At 37.1% G+C, this 20,382-nt stretch overlaps 1 protein-coding gene across 9 annotated transcripts in view; it reads left to right on the top strand.

Moving 5' to 3' along the window:
• The window catches only part of LOC138692184 (oocyte zinc finger protein XlCOF7.1-like), a 241,847-nt gene that overhangs the window by 197,046 nt on the left and 24,419 nt on the right, over positions 1 to 20,382 (top strand). The window contains exon 1 of one of the 9 annotated variants that reach the window (XM_069815242.1): positions 11,822 to 13,316. The exons of the other annotated variants lie outside the window; for them this stretch is intronic. Coding sequence (XP_069671343.1) covers positions 13,175 to 13,316 — 142 coding nt within the window. The 5' untranslated portion in view covers positions 11,822 to 13,174. Of the gene's footprint in view, positions 1 to 11,821; positions 13,317 to 20,382 lie in introns of those variants that run through there. 9 annotated transcript variants of the gene reach the window in all.

Below are 20,382 nucleotides of genomic sequence, written 5' to 3' on the forward strand. Positions count from 1 at the left end.
TAATTTGTACGTGCACACACTCACCTTGTTGGTTTTCAAGGTTTATTTATTAATATTATTTATTTTGTAATAAATTAGTTATAAACATGTTTCTTTTCACATCGTATTTACAGAATTTAAAGTTTACTGACTTTAGGCTGATTGGCACATATTTAATGGGTATTGATGTGTTTTGTTACGTATTATGTTGAAGGTATCTTTCTGAATTTTTCATAGAGTTACTGTATGAACAACAACGCTATAATCTGAGGCGGTGTAGAAACTGTGTTGCATTGTTATTTTAAAAGTCTTGTATATCCTTATATATCAGTCCTATCTAAATGTTTGCATAGAATAAAACTATGGGAAGTCATTTTTAAAGAAACTTTAGTGATGTAACATTTTTTAGAAAATTCAATTATAAGCAACGTATTTCGATTTATTTAATTCAGGCCCACTTATAACCCCCCTTTTAAATAAAGTTCTTTGATTGCCATATAGCCTAAAATCTAAGCTACAACGTACGTAATTTATATATGAATTTTCATCGAAATCCGTTCAGCCATTATCACGTGAAAAGGTAACAAACATACAGACAGACAGACAGAAATTAAAAAAAAAAAAAAAAGCGATTTTCGGTTTCAGGATGGTTAATTACACGTGTTAGGTCCAATTATATTTGGTAAAGCGTAAATTATCAGAAAAATTTCGGTTACAGATTTATTATTGGTATAGAATAGATCGCTTATATTAAAACCTCGTCTTCTGCACAGCATTGCAGTTATTGGTGAGAATCTAGTGCCCGGGTCTGCGACAATATCGCGCAAGATGAGCAGCAGCCTGCTGACAAGGAGCTGCACAGATGCGATGTTTGTGGAAAATATTTCTCAGGACCAGTACAGCTCAGAAGGCATGCAAGTGTTCACACGGCGAAGCGCCATTCATTTGCGATGTGTGTGGAAAACACTTCTCGCTAGTGGAGAATCTAAGAAGACATACGAACGTTCACACGGGCCAGAGGCCATTGAGTTGCGTTATGTGTGGAAAAAAAGTTTACGAATCGGGTTATCTCAAAGAACATACAAGGAGACATACCGGCGGGAAGCCATTCAATAGCAATATTTGTTTAAAAAGTTTCTCTTTTTCGCGAAGTCTGAGAGGGCATAAATGCACGCAAGCCTTTGAAAAGGAATGCAGTTGTAATGTGTGTGTGGAAAATACTATTCGAATTCCGTTCTTCTCGAAAGGCATGTTGCACGCACACACGCCGTCGATAAAACGTTCAATTATTATGTCTGTGGTAAACTTTATTCTTATTTGGAAAGTCTAATACGCCATGTTCGCTCACACACGGGGGAGAAGCCGTTCGTATGCGACGTTTGTGCGTCACTAAAAATACATTTGCGCGTACACACAGGCGAGAAGCCATACAAGTGCAATCTCTGTGGTAGAGTTCCGGAACTCTGTCTAATCTCAAAAGGCATGTATGTTTACGTACAGGTGAGAAGGCGATGTCGATGGGAAGTGATAATGTTCCCGAATAGGTTTAAGTACGATGCATACCACCATACATTTTTTTTGTTTTATTGGGTTATTTTACGACGCTGTATCAACATCTAGGTTATTTAGCGTCTGAATGATATGAAGGTGATAATGCCGGTGAAATGAGTCCGGGGTCCAGCACCGAAAGTTACCCAGCATTTGCTCGTATTGGGTTGAGGGAAAACCCTGGAAAAAGCCTCAACCAGGTATCTTGCCCCAACAGGGATTCGAACCCGGGCCACCTTGTTTCGCAGCCAGACGCGCTCACCGTTACTCCACAGGTGTGGACACCATCATACAGAAAACAAGAAATTCAAATGCGGTATGTCGAAGAAAAATGTATAGCAGACATTGGGTCCCTGTTTCACTAATTTACAAATTAGGTCCATAAGATCCATAACTCACTACAGCGAGAGCTATGAACTGCGTAATGTGTGCACACAGCTTAGCTTAGCTTACAAGATACTTTACTACTCAAGCAGAAGAACGTCAGTCCTTGGTACATCCATTACGCTGAATTCCGAAGTTCTGTTACGCACTATAAATGAGTGAGTTAGAACATCTGTGCCACAAAGCAGCGGCAAGAAAACCATCTTTTAATACCAACTAACAGAGGTCAGAAACAACTCGAAACATATTTTCTTGCACCAATCAGGGTCACACGTAGCAGCACATAAATCAAATTATGGGCGAGTGTTGCACCGGTTCTTTCAGATAAGCGTTAAATTTGTGGATACGTGTAAATGCTCTGAAATATAAGTGTTTATTGTTTGGTATGTGTTATTATTCTTAGTACAGATGCAGCGAGATACTGGAGGCGGTTGGAGAAGCTCCGCTTTAACACTGCTTATCATTGTAACCTGAACGCATTGTTCTGATGTTACTATGGAAACAATTTTCGAAATGAAATAGAGCAACTACACGTTTCCAATATTCGTTGCATAGATGTGTTCTTCATAGGAGTATATTTATTTCGCTGTTGCAATTTAGGTATTAAAAAATTAAGAAGGCTAATAATTAAGTAAACATGAATAAAATCAATATCATATAGACGTATATAACCCAGCGCTTGCAAATACAATCCAGCAAATTACCAACACACTCTGAAAAAAACACACCGATGTTAGTTGTAGGCCTATTTCTCTTACAGCTATATTGCTATGTATAGAAGAGTGAGAAATTATCTTTGTCATTACTTTACATTGTATTATTTTTCTAGTGATAGTTTGTTCTTAGTGCGAACAACAACTTCAACAGCAAATTTGTTTTTAGACTTCGCGTCCTGATTAGATTCACCTACCCGGAAATATGTGAATCGCTTATGTCGATGTTGGATGGGCATAAATTTCATAAGTATGCGTAGGTGGAGACGGGTTACGGTTTGATTCACAGCGATCTGCTCTCTAAAGAGAAATAGATTCTTAACACTCTGAATACAAGCCACTTTCTTGCGCACAACGAACTCAGGAATAAGTTACGCGTGTTCCTGACAAATGTTTTGATTCAGTCAATTCGTTTCAACAAACTTGATCCATTCCGAATTTAATGTTTTTAGTATTAACCAAATATATAAATATTCCTAAATGAAATGCCTGTGATGGAAACGTAATTAATTTTGTAGCTCAAACCCATGATATAAAATTGTTACTTTTAATTGAACCTTAAATCTACACATCGAAATGTTTACTACAGGGACATCATTTTATTTTTACTTCAATTTTTTTGCACCTGAGTTTTCGAATATACTTCACTCCCACCCCTTCTACTAATGAAGTTCAACCGTCCTCCACACAGTTCCAAGACCGCCTTATATAATTAATTATATGTTATATAATATCTTATATAAATTAAACAAACCGATATTTACCATTTATATTGTTATCGTTCTTTAGTGATCCTGTATAAATAATATTGAAGTTATTATTCCTATTCTGTTATCGTTCTTAAGCGACATAAATAACATACATTTAATATTAGGTTTGGAACAATACAGTTGCATAATACTGGTGTTAGTTTTTTTTCTTTTTATATTATTATATTATACTATCTTCAAACACAATAACATGAAAAGCAGTGACGAGGAATTGAAACTCAGACGTTTACATCTAAATTCCGACGTTTTTCCGACTGAACTGCGAGGGCACAAGTAAAGAAACATTTGCGGAAAAAGTGGCCCAATCCCCCTCCAAGATTTTCTGACGATTTGTACAAGTTCGTCCAGGATGCGGGGGGCAAAGGCTAATTGGGATTTCCCGGTTCTGATCAGGTCAAAAATCCTGATAGAACTAATATTTAACCCCTGCGGTGAATTTCGGTGAAGTCCGGAGGGCCCAATTAGTCAAATCCACTCTCTCACCGCCGCGCTGTGATCTGTTAAGATTCGAAAGAGACAGTGGTGTGCGGAAAGCAATGGGAAGAAAAATCGCAAAGATGAGCAAAGGAAGCTTTTAACAGAAAAAGGAGCAACTTCTGGGGACCTCTGGAAAAAGAACTAAGGAATAGACTAGTGAAGTGATTTGTGTGGAGTGTGGCACAATGTGAGGAAAAAACGTGGACATTACGATGAAATGAAGAGAAACGAATAGAAGCATTTGAAATGTGGATGTGGAGAAAAATGGAATGTGTGAAGTGAACAGACAGAATAAGAAATGCAGTTGTGTTGGAAAAAGTGGATGAAGAAAGAATGATGGTGAAACTGACTAGAAAGAGAAAAAGGAATTGGTTGGGTCACTGGTTAAGAAAAAAGTGCCTACTGAGGGATGCACTGGAAGAAATGGTGAACGGGAGTAGGGTTCGTGCAGAAGAAGATATCAAATAATAGACGACATTAAGATATGTGGATTATGTGCGGAGACTAAGAGGAAGGCAGAAAATAGAAAAGATTGGAGAATGCTGGGTTTGCATTGAAAGACCTGACCATGGGCAGAACATTTATGTATGTCCCATGGTGGAAGAATACTGGCGAGGCGGTGCGCAGCCATCGTCCCCTCTCACCTGCACAGATGACGTCACGCTGGGACCAATATCCAGCCTTGCCTTCAGTAAAGCATTACATTGAGGCGGTTCTGATCTTGATTATGTTACTCGAAGGCATCGTTGATGAAAATAAATTTTTGTTACGGTACATTATAATTATGAACAATGATAATATGCTGACGATACAGCAAAAACTCTGTGCACTTACTGACTTACCAATGGCTTTTAAGGAACCCGGATCTTCAATGCCGCCCTCACATAAGCCCGCCATTGGTCCCTAGCTTGAGCAAAATTAATCCAGTCTCTATCATCATATCCCACCTCCCTGAAATCCATTTTAATATTATCCTCCCATCTACGTCTCGGTCTCCCCAAAGGTCTTTTTCCCTCCGGTCTCCCAACTAACACTCTATATGCATTTCTGAATTCGCCCATACGTCTACATGCCCTGCCCATCTCAAACGTCTGGATTTAATGTTCCTAATTATGTAAGGTGAAGAATACAATGCGTGCAGTTCTGTGTTGTGTAACTTTCTCCAATCTCCTGTAACTTCATCCTGCTTAGCCCCAAATATTTTCCTAAGCATCTAATTCTCAAACACCCTTAACCTATGTTCCTATCTCAGAGTGAGAGTCCAAGTTTCACAATCATACAGAATAACCAGTAATATAACTGTTTTATAAATTCTAACTTTCAGAGTTTTTGACAGCAGACTATATGATAGAAGGTTCTCAACCGAATAATAACACGCATTTTCCATATTTATTCTGCGTTTAAATTCCTCCCGAGTGTCATTTATATTTGTTACTGTTGCTCCAAGATATTTGAATTTTTCCACCCCTTCGAAGGATAAATCTCCAATTTGTATATTTCCATTTCGTACAATATTCTTTGTCTTTTCGGGATTTAATTCTAAACCGATCGCTTTACTTGCTTCAAGTAAAATTTCCGTGTTTTCCCTAATCGTTTGTGGATTTTCTCCTAACATATTCACGTCATCCGCATAGACAAGAAGCTGATGTAACCCGTTCAATTCCAAACCCTGCCTGTAATCCTGAACTTTCCTAATGGCATATTCTAAAGCGAAGTTAAAAAGTAAAGGTGATAGTGCATCTCCCAGTTTTAGCCCGCAGTGAATTGGAAAAGCATCAGATAGAAACTGACCTATACGGACTCTGTGCATCGAAGGTGAAAATAAATTAATGGACAAGCACAATAATTATAATAATAACAATAATAATAATAATAATAATAATAATAGTAATAATAATAATAATATTATTATTATTATTATTATTATTATTATTTCCACATCCATAATATGCAATATATTTGTAAATGCATACATTCAAATGTTTCTACTGCCGTGAGAAAGACTTTAACAAGTGTATTACTTTTATGAAGTTATTGTAGCAATTATGTATGTTTTGTATCTCTGTCTTAAAAACAATACAAAAAAGAACATAAAAAGCACTTGGTTGTATTCGAACGCAGGACCTCTGCATAAGAGGCAGGAACGCTACCATTACGCTATTAAGTAGGTAACACAAAGAGTACTTGAATTATAACTGTAGATATCAGGCAACGTGGTACAACAACATGTAACATCGCCTGTCTCCGAATTGTAGCGAAGATACCCGAAGGGAACTTTGCTTCTGGAGAGCGGCCACTTTTTCTTTTGACAACTGTACATACCTCTAGTGCAAATAATGGCCCATGTCTATATTATTCGATAATAAAACTTCAGCTAGAATTACCGTTTTGTAGTAATGAAATTTTCAATTCCAGATTTAAGTAGTCATAGGACAGAGTTCCCTAGTTTATATTATGTATCATGTATTTTAAAACAAGTTTATTTGTTCTCTAAGTACATTATATCATTTCTGTCAATGTTATATTTTCGTTAATATATCTATATGATTTGCTGCTAATGACACTAATAATAATAATAATAATAATAATAATAATAATAATAATAAAGGTAAAGGTATCCCCGTAACATGCCATGAAGGCACTTGTGGGTATGGAGGTAGAGCCCCAAGCTTTCCATGACCTCGGCACTAGAATGAGGTGGTGTGGTCGGCACCACGCTCTGACCGCCTCTTACCCCCGGGAAGGACCCGGTACTCAATTTTATAGGAGGCTGAGTGAACCTCGAGGCTGTTCTACAAGTTTGGCAACGAGAAAAAATCCTGTCACCACCTGGGATCGAACCCCGGACCTTTCAGTCCGTAGCCAGCTGCTCTACCAACGGAGCTAATAATAATAGTAATAATAATAATAATAATAATAATAGTCCATCTCCATTCTCAACATAATCTTTTCTTAATTCTGAAATTTATTATATAACTTATCTCAAATTATAACATATTATTTTTTTCATCTTTATGTATCCTACTTGTTAAATATCTTATTCTGGTCTTTAAATGTTAGTCTACAAAGTATGTATATTGTGACTTTTCTATGTTTTTGTCTATCTATTCCTCGCTAGAATTTGATCCTGGTATTACAATTTTCAATTTCATTTTGTAAACAACAGAGAGATTTGTGTATGCGAATTATGTAAAATTAGTTTTTAGTACCGGTATAATTTGAAAATACATACATACAAAATTATTGACGTTGTAGCATGTCTTTGCAGTGAAAAATAACACCAGGTTTTTAGATTACCTACTTGAGCCGATACTTTGCAATGAATGGCTAAATTGTAGATACTCCAGTCGCAACATTGAATACACCTTAAGTTTACTTATAGCCAAAATTTTGTTTTGCAATAAAAAACAAAGTAGGAAATGTGGGGTAAATATGCGTACTGTCTTTGTCAGATGCTTATACTGCCTGCTCATTCAATGATCAAACATGTAACATGACCTATATACTTACTTACGGCTTTTAAGAAACCCGGAGGTTCATTGTCGCCCTCAGATAAGCCCGCTATCTGTCCCTCTCCTGTGCGAGATTAATCCAGTCTCTGTTATATTCCACCTCCCTCATATCAATTTTAATATTAAGTTATCCTTCCATCTACGTTTCGGCATTCCCGAATGTCTTTTTTTTTTTCTGCGCCCTCCCACTAACACTCTATATGCATTTCTGGATTCGCCCATATGTGCTACATGACCTTTACTATGCCTAAAGGCGACATTAGAAACTATTTTCCAGTCTTTCTGCATCCTACCTCGAATGGGGATCACTTCAAACTACAGATTTTAATTTCTCAACTTGTAGTTTTAAAGCAGAACAAGCTTACATTGAATGAGAGGACACTGGATAAAATATACTGGTCGTTTCTCGTCACATTAGAAACATGTATTAGAATAGTACCAACTAAATATAAATATCTCTAATACTTATATACGGAGAGCTATGAAAATGAGGACACACAAAATAGAAGAGGTGATGAGCAAAGTGAAGTAGTCGGTCTGGATGGCGCAGTCGGTCGAGTGCTGTTCGCTTTATGACTCTTAATACACATCAAAAAATGTTACACTTTGAACAATTTAAATTGTTTAATTAAACTCAATTTGTGAGTCTCATTGTAACTGTATACGCGTTACTACCGCTTGTTATATTGTAGCCTATGCAATGCAATTCCTCCCATGTGAAGTAGAGGAACATGTAATCTCCTATGTGAATATTAAGCATATATTTTTGTAGGTGTGACACGCTGACTTGGACTCTCACTCTGAGAGGAACATAGGTTAAGGGTGTTTGAGAATAAGGTGCTTAGGAAAATATTTGGGGCTAAGCGGGATGAAGTTACAGGAGAATGGAGAAAGTTACACAACACAGAACTGCACGCATTGTATTCTTCACCTGACATAATTAGGAACTTGAAATCCAGACGTTTGAGATGGGCAGGGCATGTAGCACGTATGGGCGAATCCAGAAATGCATATAGAGTGTTAGTTGGGAGACCGGAGGGAAAAAGACCTTTAGGGAGGCCGAGACGTAGATGGGAGGATAATATTAAAATGGATTTGAGGGAGGTGGGGTATGATGATAGAGACTGGATTAATCTTGCACAGGATAGGGACCGCTGGCGGGCTTATGTGAGGGCGGCAATGAACCTTCGGGTTCCTTAAAAGCCATTTGTAAGTTGTAAGTAAGTAAGGTGTGACACGCTGGCTTATTAAGCGTAGATTGCACTAGCACCGCTTTTTGCTTTGAACATGCATTACTGAGGTTTCAACTATATACATCTGTGTAGACTACCCTAAAACATCGCGTACAAGAAGCTTATGCCATTAACTTGAAAATTCAATCACTTCTCGCCAGTGTGTAAGCGTGAATGCCATTTGAGACTTCTCATAGCGGTAAAACGACTTCCACACACGTTGCAACTGAACGGTTTCTCACCGGAGTGCACGCGTGAATGCCTTTTCAGATTGTCAGAGCGAGAAAAACTCTTTCCACATACATCACAAGTGAGTGGCTTCTCGCCTGTGTGAACAAGTGAATGCATATTGAGATTATATGCCCGTGCGAAACCTTTTCCACAGATATCACAACAAAATGGCATCGCCCCTGTGTGTACGCGTGAATGCTTAGTAAAGTCTTCCAAATCAGAAAAACACTGTCCACACACATCACAAGTGAATGGTTTCAGGGCGGTGTGTACGAGTGAATGCATCTTTAGATTATCCGAACGCAAAAAACACTTTCCGCATACGTCACAACTGAATGACTTCACGCCTGTGTGTACGCGTGAATGAGTGTTGAGATATTCCAAGCGCGAAAAACACTTTCCACAAACGTCACAACCGAATGGCTTTTCGAATGTATGCACGCGTGAATGTCTCTTAAGTTGTGCAGAACATGAAAAACATTTCCCACACTCGTGACATCTGAATGGTTTCGCGCCTGTGTGCACGAGTAAATATGCCTCTTGAGATTTGCCAAGCACGACAAACTTTTTCCACATACGTCACAACTGAATCCCTTGTCGCCATTGTGTTCGAGGCCATGGCACAATCTTGAGTCACAATCATATTTCTTGTCATCGGTATACGCGTCTTCTTCTTGTGGAATATTTTCGCTGAATGTTGCAACTCCACTACTATGGCTAACTGCAACACTGACAATATTATAAGTGCCATTAGGTGAAAGAATGCCTAATTCAGCAATGTGGAAATATCTAGCCCAAAAGCAAAGGAATACAGCAGAAAGTATTAGAGGATTATCTCCGAAAGTTACTCTCTACCGATGATCCTAAAAAAATTAATAATAATAATAATAATAATAATAATAATAATAATAATAATAATCGTCATAAAATTATTAATAACTGTAGTAATAAGAGTGGTATTAGCAATAGAAGTAACAGTAATAATAATAAAAATAATAATAGTAATAATAATAATAATAATAATAATAATAATATTGCAAAGAGATGCACTATCACTTTTACTTTTTAACTTTGCTCTAGAGTCTGCCGTTAGGAAAGTCCACGATAACAGAGAGGGTTTGGAATTGAACGGGTCACATCAGCTGCTTGTCTATGCGGATGACGTGAATATGTTAGGAGAACATACACAAACGATTAGGGAAAACACGGGAATTTTACTTGAAGCAAGTAAAGAGATAGGTTTAGAAGTAAATACCGAAAAGATAAACTATATGATTATGTGTCGTGACGGAAATTTTGTACGAAATGGAAATATAAAAATTGGAAATTTATCCTTAGAAGAGGTGGAAAAATTCAAATACCTGGGACCAACAATAACAAATATAAAAGATACTCGGAAGGAAATTAAACACAGAATAAATATGGGAACAGCCTGTTATTATTCGGTTGAGAAGCTTTTATAATCCAGTCTGCTGTCAAAATATCTGAAAGTTAGAATTCATGAAACAGTTATATTACCAGTTGTTCTTTATGGTTGTGAAACTTGGACTCTCACTTTGAGAGAGGATCATAGGTTAAGGGTGTTTGAGAATAAGATGCTTCGGAAAATATTTGGGGCTAAGAGGAATGAAGTTACAGGAGAATGGAGAAAGTTACGCAACACAGAACTGAACACATTGTATTCTTCACCTCACCTAATTAGGAACATTAAATCCACACGTTTGAGATGGGCAGGGCATGTAGCATGTATGGGCGAATCTAGAAATGCATATGGAGTGTTAGTTGGGAGGCCGGAGGGAAAAAGACCTTTGGGAAGGCCGAGACGTAGATGGGAAGATAATATTAAAATGGATTTGAGCGAGGTGGGATATGGCGATAGAGACAAGATTAATCTTCCTCAGGATAAGGACCTATGTCGGGCTTATGTGAACAATGAACCTCCTGGTTCGTTAAAAGCAAGTAATAATAATAATAATAATAATAATAATAATAATAATAATAAAATTATGAAACTTGTAAATACAGACATTCAAATCAATCCAGATTGACTAATTTCCTTCTTTGGACACAGGATCTCTAGGAGAGAAGCAGATCTGAAAGCAGTATAACTCAGTTCCTTCTACGTTATAAAGAAATGCGTATTAGAAATTCGACATCAAACCAGAGAAAAAAAATCGAAGTCATTTTTCCTGGGTACATACAATTGGAAAATGAAAGAATTCAAATATTTCGCCTGTATTAAATGTGATAACATGAAAACAGGTGAATGTCTAGGTATTTCCTTGCACAGCCGCAACATTAGCATAGTAGTAATGTTTAGTAGTGCTAGGGCATGTATTGCTGATAGTAATAGGAATTATTATAATTTATGCTATTTGATTGCATAAACTATACAGAAATTTTCATCTGAACAATAATCATGTTGAAACTACAAATATATTTACTTTGTTATAATGTAAATAAAGCAGTGAAACCAACGACCAAGTAACAGACTTACACATTTCACTCACCTCTGAGTTAAGACTTCATTCTCTTCTGATGTTACTTCCAGTTTGACCTCCTCCTTCACTTCATCCACTTCACATGAATTGTTCTGTAAATCAAGATTATGTAAAACAGACACATGGGACAACAAGAGATGAACAGTCAATGTAATGTAGTTCATATAATCAAACACATTTGAATATAAATTCTATCCAATGCAGTATACAATATAAGCATTGTTGGCAAAACATTATATAGGAACCAGGAGGCCCGGGTTCGAATCCCGCTCGGGGCAAGTTACCTGGTTGAGGTTTTTTCCGGGATTTTCCCTCAACCCAATATGAGCAAATGCTGGGTATATTTCGGACACCGGACTCATTTCACTGGCATTATCACCTTCATTTCATTCAGACGCTAAATAAGCTAGATGTTGATACAGCGTCGTAAAATAAGCCAATAAAATAAAAAATGATATAGAAACATATAGATAAACAATTACATGCAAAAGATTAGTGCATTTTGTAGGAAATATCTTGTATTACGTTTTTATTTAGTAGGTTATTTTACGACGATTTATCAACATCTTAGGATATTTATCGTCTGAATGTGGTGAAGATGATAATGCCGGTGAAATGAGTACGGGGTCCAGCACCGAAAGTTACCCAGCATTTGCTCATATTGGGTTGAGGGAAAAGCCCGGAGAGAACATCAACCAGGTAACTTACCCGAACCGGGAATCGAACCGATGCTACCTTGTTTCGCAGCCAGACGCAGTAACCGTTACTCCACAGATACGGACGTGTATTACGTAAATTTTGCACAAACACAGAGTTAATTGAAAGTGGAAATGACAATGAATCTCGAACCACATTCTGAGATGCTCACAAGTCAGAACCAGACAGCTGTGTGGAAGGAACAGTTTACGGTAAAGTCAGTAATGGAAAAATGTTTAGAATATTGTGAGGAGCTGTAGCACAATTCAAAATGATGGAACCGATTTCAGTAACTTATTGTGTGAAATCTAATGAACGTATTGTTTTGTGAGCTGTGTGCTTCCAAAGGTAAATTTTTAAACATTCAAGAAATTAAATTACAACATCGCATACAGAATAAATAACACTCTACAAAAACATCTCAACACACAAACAACACAAACAAACAAATACAACCACACAGGCGTATACAAACTCAAATGTAACACTTGCAACAACTTCTACATTGGACAGACAGGCAGATCATTTCAAACACGTTACAAAGAACACATCACAGCCATAAAAAATTACAAAACACCTCCACATATGCAGAACACATCACAAATGCTAACCACACCTACAGAGACATCAACACAGACATGGAAATACTACACATCCAAACAAAAAGCCAGAAACTCAACACACTAGAACAATATGAAATATACAGACACACGAAAACACACCCCAACGATATTCTCAACACACACCTCAATTTCAAAACACAAACACTCTTTGACTCTACACTACGAACGCACCCTCACAGGAAACGAGGCGCCAAGACCAACAACGACCAGTTCTGAAGATGGCCCAATATAGGTCGAAACATGTTAACAAGGTACGTTAAAATTTAACACAAGATAATTCTTATCATACATATACCGAAATTTTTAAAGTTTAGTTTCCCGGCATTGTTTCCACTTTCGCTCGCAAGGAATGAGCAGCAGGGCAATGAAGGATAATGACGTTGACTGGACAACATAAATCTTTCTGCGTGCATGATTATCACGCAAAAAACTCTGTGATTAGTGTTCAGCGACATATCCGAACCAAGTATCAGAGAAACGCAATTTTACAGAATAGGTTTTTCTTGATATGATGCAACGATGGCTCCTCCCACAGCGTGAAGAGGATAATGCAGACTTCATTCTTCAACTGGATGGTGCCTTTCCGCATTACCATGACAGCGTTCAGCACGATTCTCAATGGGGCACTACAACAACGATGGATAGGCCTTGTAAGTGTGAAAGAAGCGAATCTGCTTCGTTAGCCACCACGTTCTCCCGATTTGTCTCCAAGTCATTTCTAAGTCAGTCACATCTACGTTCCTTAATTGTAGACAGAAAATTTACCATACCACTCCTATGAAATTAGTGTACGTACCATTGTGTTACTTCGTCTCTTATGTAATAGATAAATATTATAATTCAGTACTCAATTGTAGTATTGAAATACAGACAAATAAAGTGTGACGGGTGTCATACATGACATTATGTTTAATTATAATGTATAATTGCTAATATAGGAATGTAAGTTACATATAGTAAACATTACCTATAATATCCATATGACATAACACACATATGTAGTGACAGGGCATTTGAGACCACTAAAGTTAGACAGAAAGGGGCAACTGTTACAGTAAACATAACCTATAAATTCAACATATCTAAATATCCGTGCGGTGCAATTGAAAATTACTGAATCGTGCATAAATGAATGTACAACAATTTCGCAATATTTAATCGAAATGAAGGCAGGTACTACACTTACGAACAACGTAATTTTCACACCAAAAATAATATTACACCTTAACTCGCAAGGAATTATGTCTGAAGTGTCCCCTAATCATTGTTTTAAATTTTTATTAATGTAATTATACTACATTTTAGAAAAATATGGTTACTCTTTATGCATTTCTCTTAATTTTTATTGTTGAAACTCCGCCCTTTGTGATTGGGTTAAGCGAGTCACATGGTCTGCCTTACGGCCTGTATTGGATCACGTTAGTAGTGACACAGTCTATTGTTCCTATTACTCACAGCGCTCGAAGTGGCTAGCAACTATCGCGAGAAATGCAACTCATGGCAAAAATCATCCCAAGCTTCGTTACTGTATATAGTAAACTCTGACTTTAACAAGTATTTACATGTACACACAGACATGAACCCATTCTGAAGTGATCACGGTGGAAAGGATTTTGCATGCACGCCTAACTCAAATTGCATTTCTATGTTCATATAGGCAAGAAACCTTTGAGCTATAATGTGTTTCGAATGGCTTTCGACGCTAGGAAAATCCTAATATGCAGTTTTGGTTTAATTGGAATCCATTTTTTATGGTCTGTACATCTCTGTATACATTCATGCGTGTAAATAGGTGAGATGCCAATCAGTTTCAGGAGGAGGTGGTTTTTGGCTGTTAGAAATCTCAAAAGTGTGTAAACGCTTCCTGGCGTGAAGCCAAGTTTGTGGGTTACGTTTCTTGAATGATGGAAGTCAGAAATGCTACGTTTGTGGGAAGATCAATAAAGAATTGTGTATTCTGAGAACTCAGGAATACATTCTCTCCAGCAAAAAACCGTACTGGTGCAACGACTGGAAAAAAAAAATTGTTGACTACGGACATTTGAAAGTATATGCACGCTCACAAAAGCGAGAAACATTTGAAGATCCATATCTGACAACACGTACGAGTAATACATTACTTTCGAAAGGAATGCGAGTGTACAAACACGCCAGAAACCATTCCATTCTGATGCGTGTGTAACAGAGGTAGGTTATAACTTTATTTTGTACTCAAAGCTCTGAACTGTGAGAGATCCGAAATATCATGGTGACTGGTAATAGCGATTTTATCTGAGAATTTTTACTCATTCAGTAATATTTACCAAATATAAGAATCGGCAGACTAATGAACTATAATAAAGTATTATTGTCCGCATTTTATAAGTTGTGCAGAATGTTTATGAAACACCTAATTTAGTATCTTTATGGGTCTAAAGGAGTAACATTATTAACGTGTTGTGAAACACGGCCCAACACTCCTCTCGTTATGGGAACGGCTTCACACAATGCATTGGTTATTCTCATCTAGTTCACGAACGACTTACACAGATACGACTCATCTAGTTCGCGAACGACTTCCACAAAAGTTTCGAACTAGTTCATCTACTTCACTTGAACGATTAGTTCAATTCGAAGTAATCATTCGCGAACTATCCATCACTAATCCTGAGCTCTAACAAGGAAATTAGAAAATCTACGTGAATTTAAATTTTTGGATTTAGAAATTTCATATGATTATTAGTATTATTATTATTATTATTACAGTGAAACCTGCCTTTACGGTCACTTCATTTAAACGGCCACCTGGCCAAAAGTCCAATTTTCTCTGGAACCAATTGGATTTTCCATAAGATCAATACAAATTCTCTCTTTATTTAGTGGCCACCTCATGCGCCTGGCAGCGGCCGGGGTCTATTTGGATTGGAACCTGACTATAACGGTCATTGTCCAACAAAAAATCTTTTCACGGATACTGCCTGACCTATTTTTTCGATGGTTAGAGGACGGGAAGCAATAGCTAAGTGTACAACAGTACACCCTCCATATCTTGGGGTTAGTTGGTTACAGTTTTATGACTCTTTTGTCACATTCCACTCCGACCCTGCACAGCTGTAAATTCTTACTCGTTTTTTAAGGATTGAAACGGACATTTTCTATCGAAAATGTCACAGTATATTTTAGGTAGTTAACCATTCGATTTTTTTTTTCTCCTCATTCTTTCTTTCTCTATATGGATCAGCTTTTACGAATTTTTCTTTTTCTCATTCACTTGATTCAGAGGAACTGTGAAGTTAGTTTGAGAGAGAAATCATGTCTAAAAAATAAATTTAGAGTGGTGTTAAGTTTAGAGGTGAGACGAAAAATGATTGAAGAAAGTGAGAAGGGAACATCTGCGAGAAAAATTGCAGAAATATTCAAATGTGGAAGGACACAAAATAAACGGTATAATTAAGAATAAAGATGAAATATTAGAAGAATGGGAGGAAGAGAGAATCTGTGTTTAGTAATGTGAATGATTTCGTTTACGAATGGTTCAAGTGTGCGAGGGGGAATAAATTGCAGTAAATGGGCCTATGATTCAAGAGAAAGCTCTTGAAATTGCCAAAGAACTCACTGTAAGAAATTTTGTTGCTAGTAATGGGTGGTTAGAGTGCTTTAGAAAACGGCATAACATTGCATTTCGTTCTGTGTCTGGTGAAGGAGGTGACATTGCAACTAACGTTATTGAAGAATGGAAAAATAGACTGCCTTCAATTCTTGCGGAATATCAACTCAGAGATATTTACAGTGTTGACGAAACAGGTTTTTCTTCAGGGCCCTCCCTAACAAAACTTAAGTTTTAAGAAAAAAAAAGTGTTAAGGGGGGAAGTTGGCAAAAGACAGAATAACCCTGCTCTTTTGTTTTAATGCTGCAGAAGAAAAAGAACCACTCTTAATGATAGGGAATTCATTGAAACCGAGATGTTTGAAATATATTGGCATGTGCTTATTGGAGGTGGTGGACTGCCAACAATAAAGATTGGATGACATCATCATTGTTTGAGAATTAGCTATGCGATTTCAATTCTAAGATTAAACGACATTATCGCAATGTGATCCGTGAAATTGGTGTTTCTTCCCCCAAATACATCACACCTCCAGCCCCTTGATCAAGGTATTATCCAGTCATTTAAAATGAGGTACCGCAAGCGAGTTTTGAAAAGGCTAGTTGCAAGAATGGAAGAGGCTGACATTAATATGCATGATTGTTGTACGCGTACAGTCCTAAAAAGTCAGTGAAATTCAGTATTTTCGTGCTGATTCATAAAAAAACCGCAACCTTAATCCAGCCGCCACCTGATAAAGCGGCCATTTTACAAGGTAACTTCAGATGGCCACTTTAGACAGGTTTCACTGTATTATTATTATTATTACTATTATTATTATTGTCATCATTATTATTACTATTATTATTATTATTTAATTTGTACCATAGTTGTTAATTTTATTGTATTAATTGTATCACTGTCTTGGACTTCTATTGTCGAATATCTGTTGTCCAGCACATAAACATTAATATTAAATGAATAATTGAGGGGTTTGCGAATTGAGATACACACAATCTAAGATTTTAAAACGCAACTGAATAAAATGTTATACACGCACGCAGCCCTGCCCTGCATATATGTAAATACAGTCCAAATAAAACTTCGCTGGTATAATTATTCACTACATTTTAAACCGTTTTCCCGAAGAAGGGCGTATAGGTCTGTTCCCCTTTCTTCCTGCAAAGCCCTCAATTATTGTTATTACTATCAATATTGCTGTTATGATTATTATAATTAGTATTATTACGTAATTTTTTTAGATAGTCTGTACAGAAGTAACTGAAGGTGAAAGACCAATGTCAATTTCTCCTATATTACTTTGCTTATGGTGGATATATCTCTTCATTGAAAGTCTAGACATTCTTTCCACTAATGACACTTATAATTTTTAGTGTTGCAGTTAGCCATAATAGTGGAGATGCAACATTCTGCGAAAATATTCCTGAAGAGTACGACGGCAAGAAATACGATTCTGATATTTGCGGAATGTCTTTTCCCAACTTTTCAAAACTCAAATCGGGGGATTTCGAAAAGCATTCACGCGTGCACACAGGCGGGAAACCGTTCAGTTGTGATGTGTGTGGAAAGAGTTTTTCCTAATTGGCACATCTTAGGGCGCATTCACTCGTGCACTTTTGAGTGAAACCATTCTGTTGCGGCGTGTGAGGAAAGTGCTTTTCAAACTCGGACTATCTCAAGAAGCATTCACGCGTGCACACAAACGAGAGCCCATTCAGTTGTGATGTGTGTGGAAGGAGTTTTTTGCAATTGGCACAGCTTGAGAGGCATTCTCGCACGCACAAAAACGAGAGACCATTCAGTTGTGATGTGTGTGGAAAAAGTTTTTCGCAATTGGCACGTCTCGAGACGCATTCATACGTCCAATCAGGCGTGAAACCATTCAGTTGTGACGTTTGTGGGAAGTGCTTTTCAAGGTCCTACGATCTCAAGAGGCATTCAGTCGTGCACACAAACGTGAAGCCATTCATTTGTGATGAGTGTGGAAAGAGTTTTTCAAACTCGGACTATCTCAAGAAGCATTCACGCGTGCATACGAGCGAGAGCCTATTCTGTTGTGATGTGTGTGGAAAGAGTTTTTCGCAGGTGGCACACCTTGAGAGACATTCACACTCTCACATTGGCGCGAAACCATTCTGTTGTGATGTGTGTGAGAAGTGTTTTACAAGTTCTTCAAACCTTAAAACACATTTAATTATGCATACCGGCGAGAAACCATTCATTTGTGACGTTTGTGGAAAGTGTTTTTCGCTCTCGAAATACCGCGATATGCATTCACGCGTTCACTCGGGCGTGAAACCATTCTCTTGTGACGTCTGTGGAAAGAGTTTCTCGCGCTCCATACGTTTGAAAAAGCATTCGCGTGTACATACAGGTGAAAAGCCATACAGTTGTGACGTATGTGGAAAAAGTTTTTCGCAATTCGCACCTTTCAAGATGCATTCACGCGTGCACACAGGCGCGAAAACATTCTGTTGTGATGTGTGTGGGAAGTGTTTTGCAAGATCTTCAAACCTTAAAAGACATTTAATGTTGCACATTGGGTAGAAGCCATTGGGACATATTAATAAAAATGAGAAACTCCAAGTAAGGCCTGATGAGCACGAGCACATCGTCGCTAGTTTGTATTAATAAAAACATCCTTAAATGGCGGAGCAAAAGATAGGGACATGAGCGTTTGCTCTGTATTCGTTCAACTTTTGTTTTTTCTTTATTTACATCCTTCCACACTTCCGACTCTATTTCATATCAGAGGGTTGGCAATAGTAGATAGGCTATCTTAACAAACACAACGTGTTCGGTCTGAGGAGTGGATTAAAAATTTAATTAACGTTCCACAATGGAGGAAAGCACGAAAGCGTTTTGAGCAAATTATTGAAGTCCATAAGAAAGTGCTTCAGAAATCACAACTCCCTGACAGTAAGGGCATAAAACATGTAGGGAACATCCATGCAATTTGGACCACTTGAATTAAATAGCATATAACTTCATCCACTGCAATGAAATCTCTATAAATTTTGTAAACAAAAATTAGTGTAGTGCAGTGACTGCTTTGGTGAAACTAAACAATAATACCGGCATAATTTACATAAATTGTTTAAAAACAATGTTTATAAGAAAATGTGTTTCCATGTAATTTGGACCGGGAAATTGTGTAATTTGGACTGGTATAATGTATATAAACTCCCGTACTGAAATCTAATTTACTGAAGTAATTCTAAACAATAAAATGGAACATTATGATACATTGTACGTACCTTTGTACACGTGGCATAAAAATAATAATAATAATAATAATAATAAATAATAATTCAGTTCATGCCGAATTTCGGCACAGCCTTCATGGGCTCGCTTTTTAAAACTACTGCACTGCCAGGTGAACAGCCAGACTTTCAAAACAAATTAAAAATGGGCGAAAGTTTTTTACATTCGTGTTTATTAGAGGCTATTTCAATATAAGAAACTTACTGTAGCTAAGTTTGAGAATATAAAACAGAATTATGAGGTTATTGTACATGTCTTTATGTAATATTTATCTCTCTGTCAAATTTCAAAAGCTTTTATTCAATATCGTCCTTAGAATCACAGGTAAAACCACCCACAAGCGCAGAAATTAAAATATTGCTTCCATGGTCCAAATTACACACTCACGGTCAGTTCAAATTACACACCGTGCAAATATTTCATTTATAAACAAATATTACAAAAATATTGTAAATAGACGAATGCAACTATGGTATAAGTTATCTTTATATTTTTGCAATACTTGAACAAGCAAAACATCCAAATAGTAACTACACAGCACTCAATCTCGACAGAGTGTAAGGTTTTAAGGATTGTGAGTAAAAAACTTATTTTCTTCTCACCCCTCACCTTTGAATGTAACAGCAAAATATCTTGGATGCAGAAAGTTACTCTCAACGGTCTTGCTATTCCTACCTGAGACAGGAGTTGATCAAACTTGCAAATACCAAAATTGAAATCAATTCAAATTACACGCCGGTCCAAGTTACATGGTCTTCATTTAGCTGTCGAATCCATCGGGAAGTAATAAAGCAGGAATTTGGCATGGAAATGATAGAAAACCAGATTATGAAAAATATTAATAATATGAGAAGCCGATTGAAAT

The sequence above is a fragment of the Periplaneta americana genome, chromosome 16 (genome assembly GCF_040183065.1).
Source record: "Periplaneta americana isolate PAMFEO1 chromosome 16, P.americana_PAMFEO1_priV1, whole genome shotgun sequence".
In the NCBI taxonomy this organism is placed as follows: Eukaryota; Metazoa; Arthropoda; class Insecta; order Blattodea; family Blattidae; genus Periplaneta; species Periplaneta americana.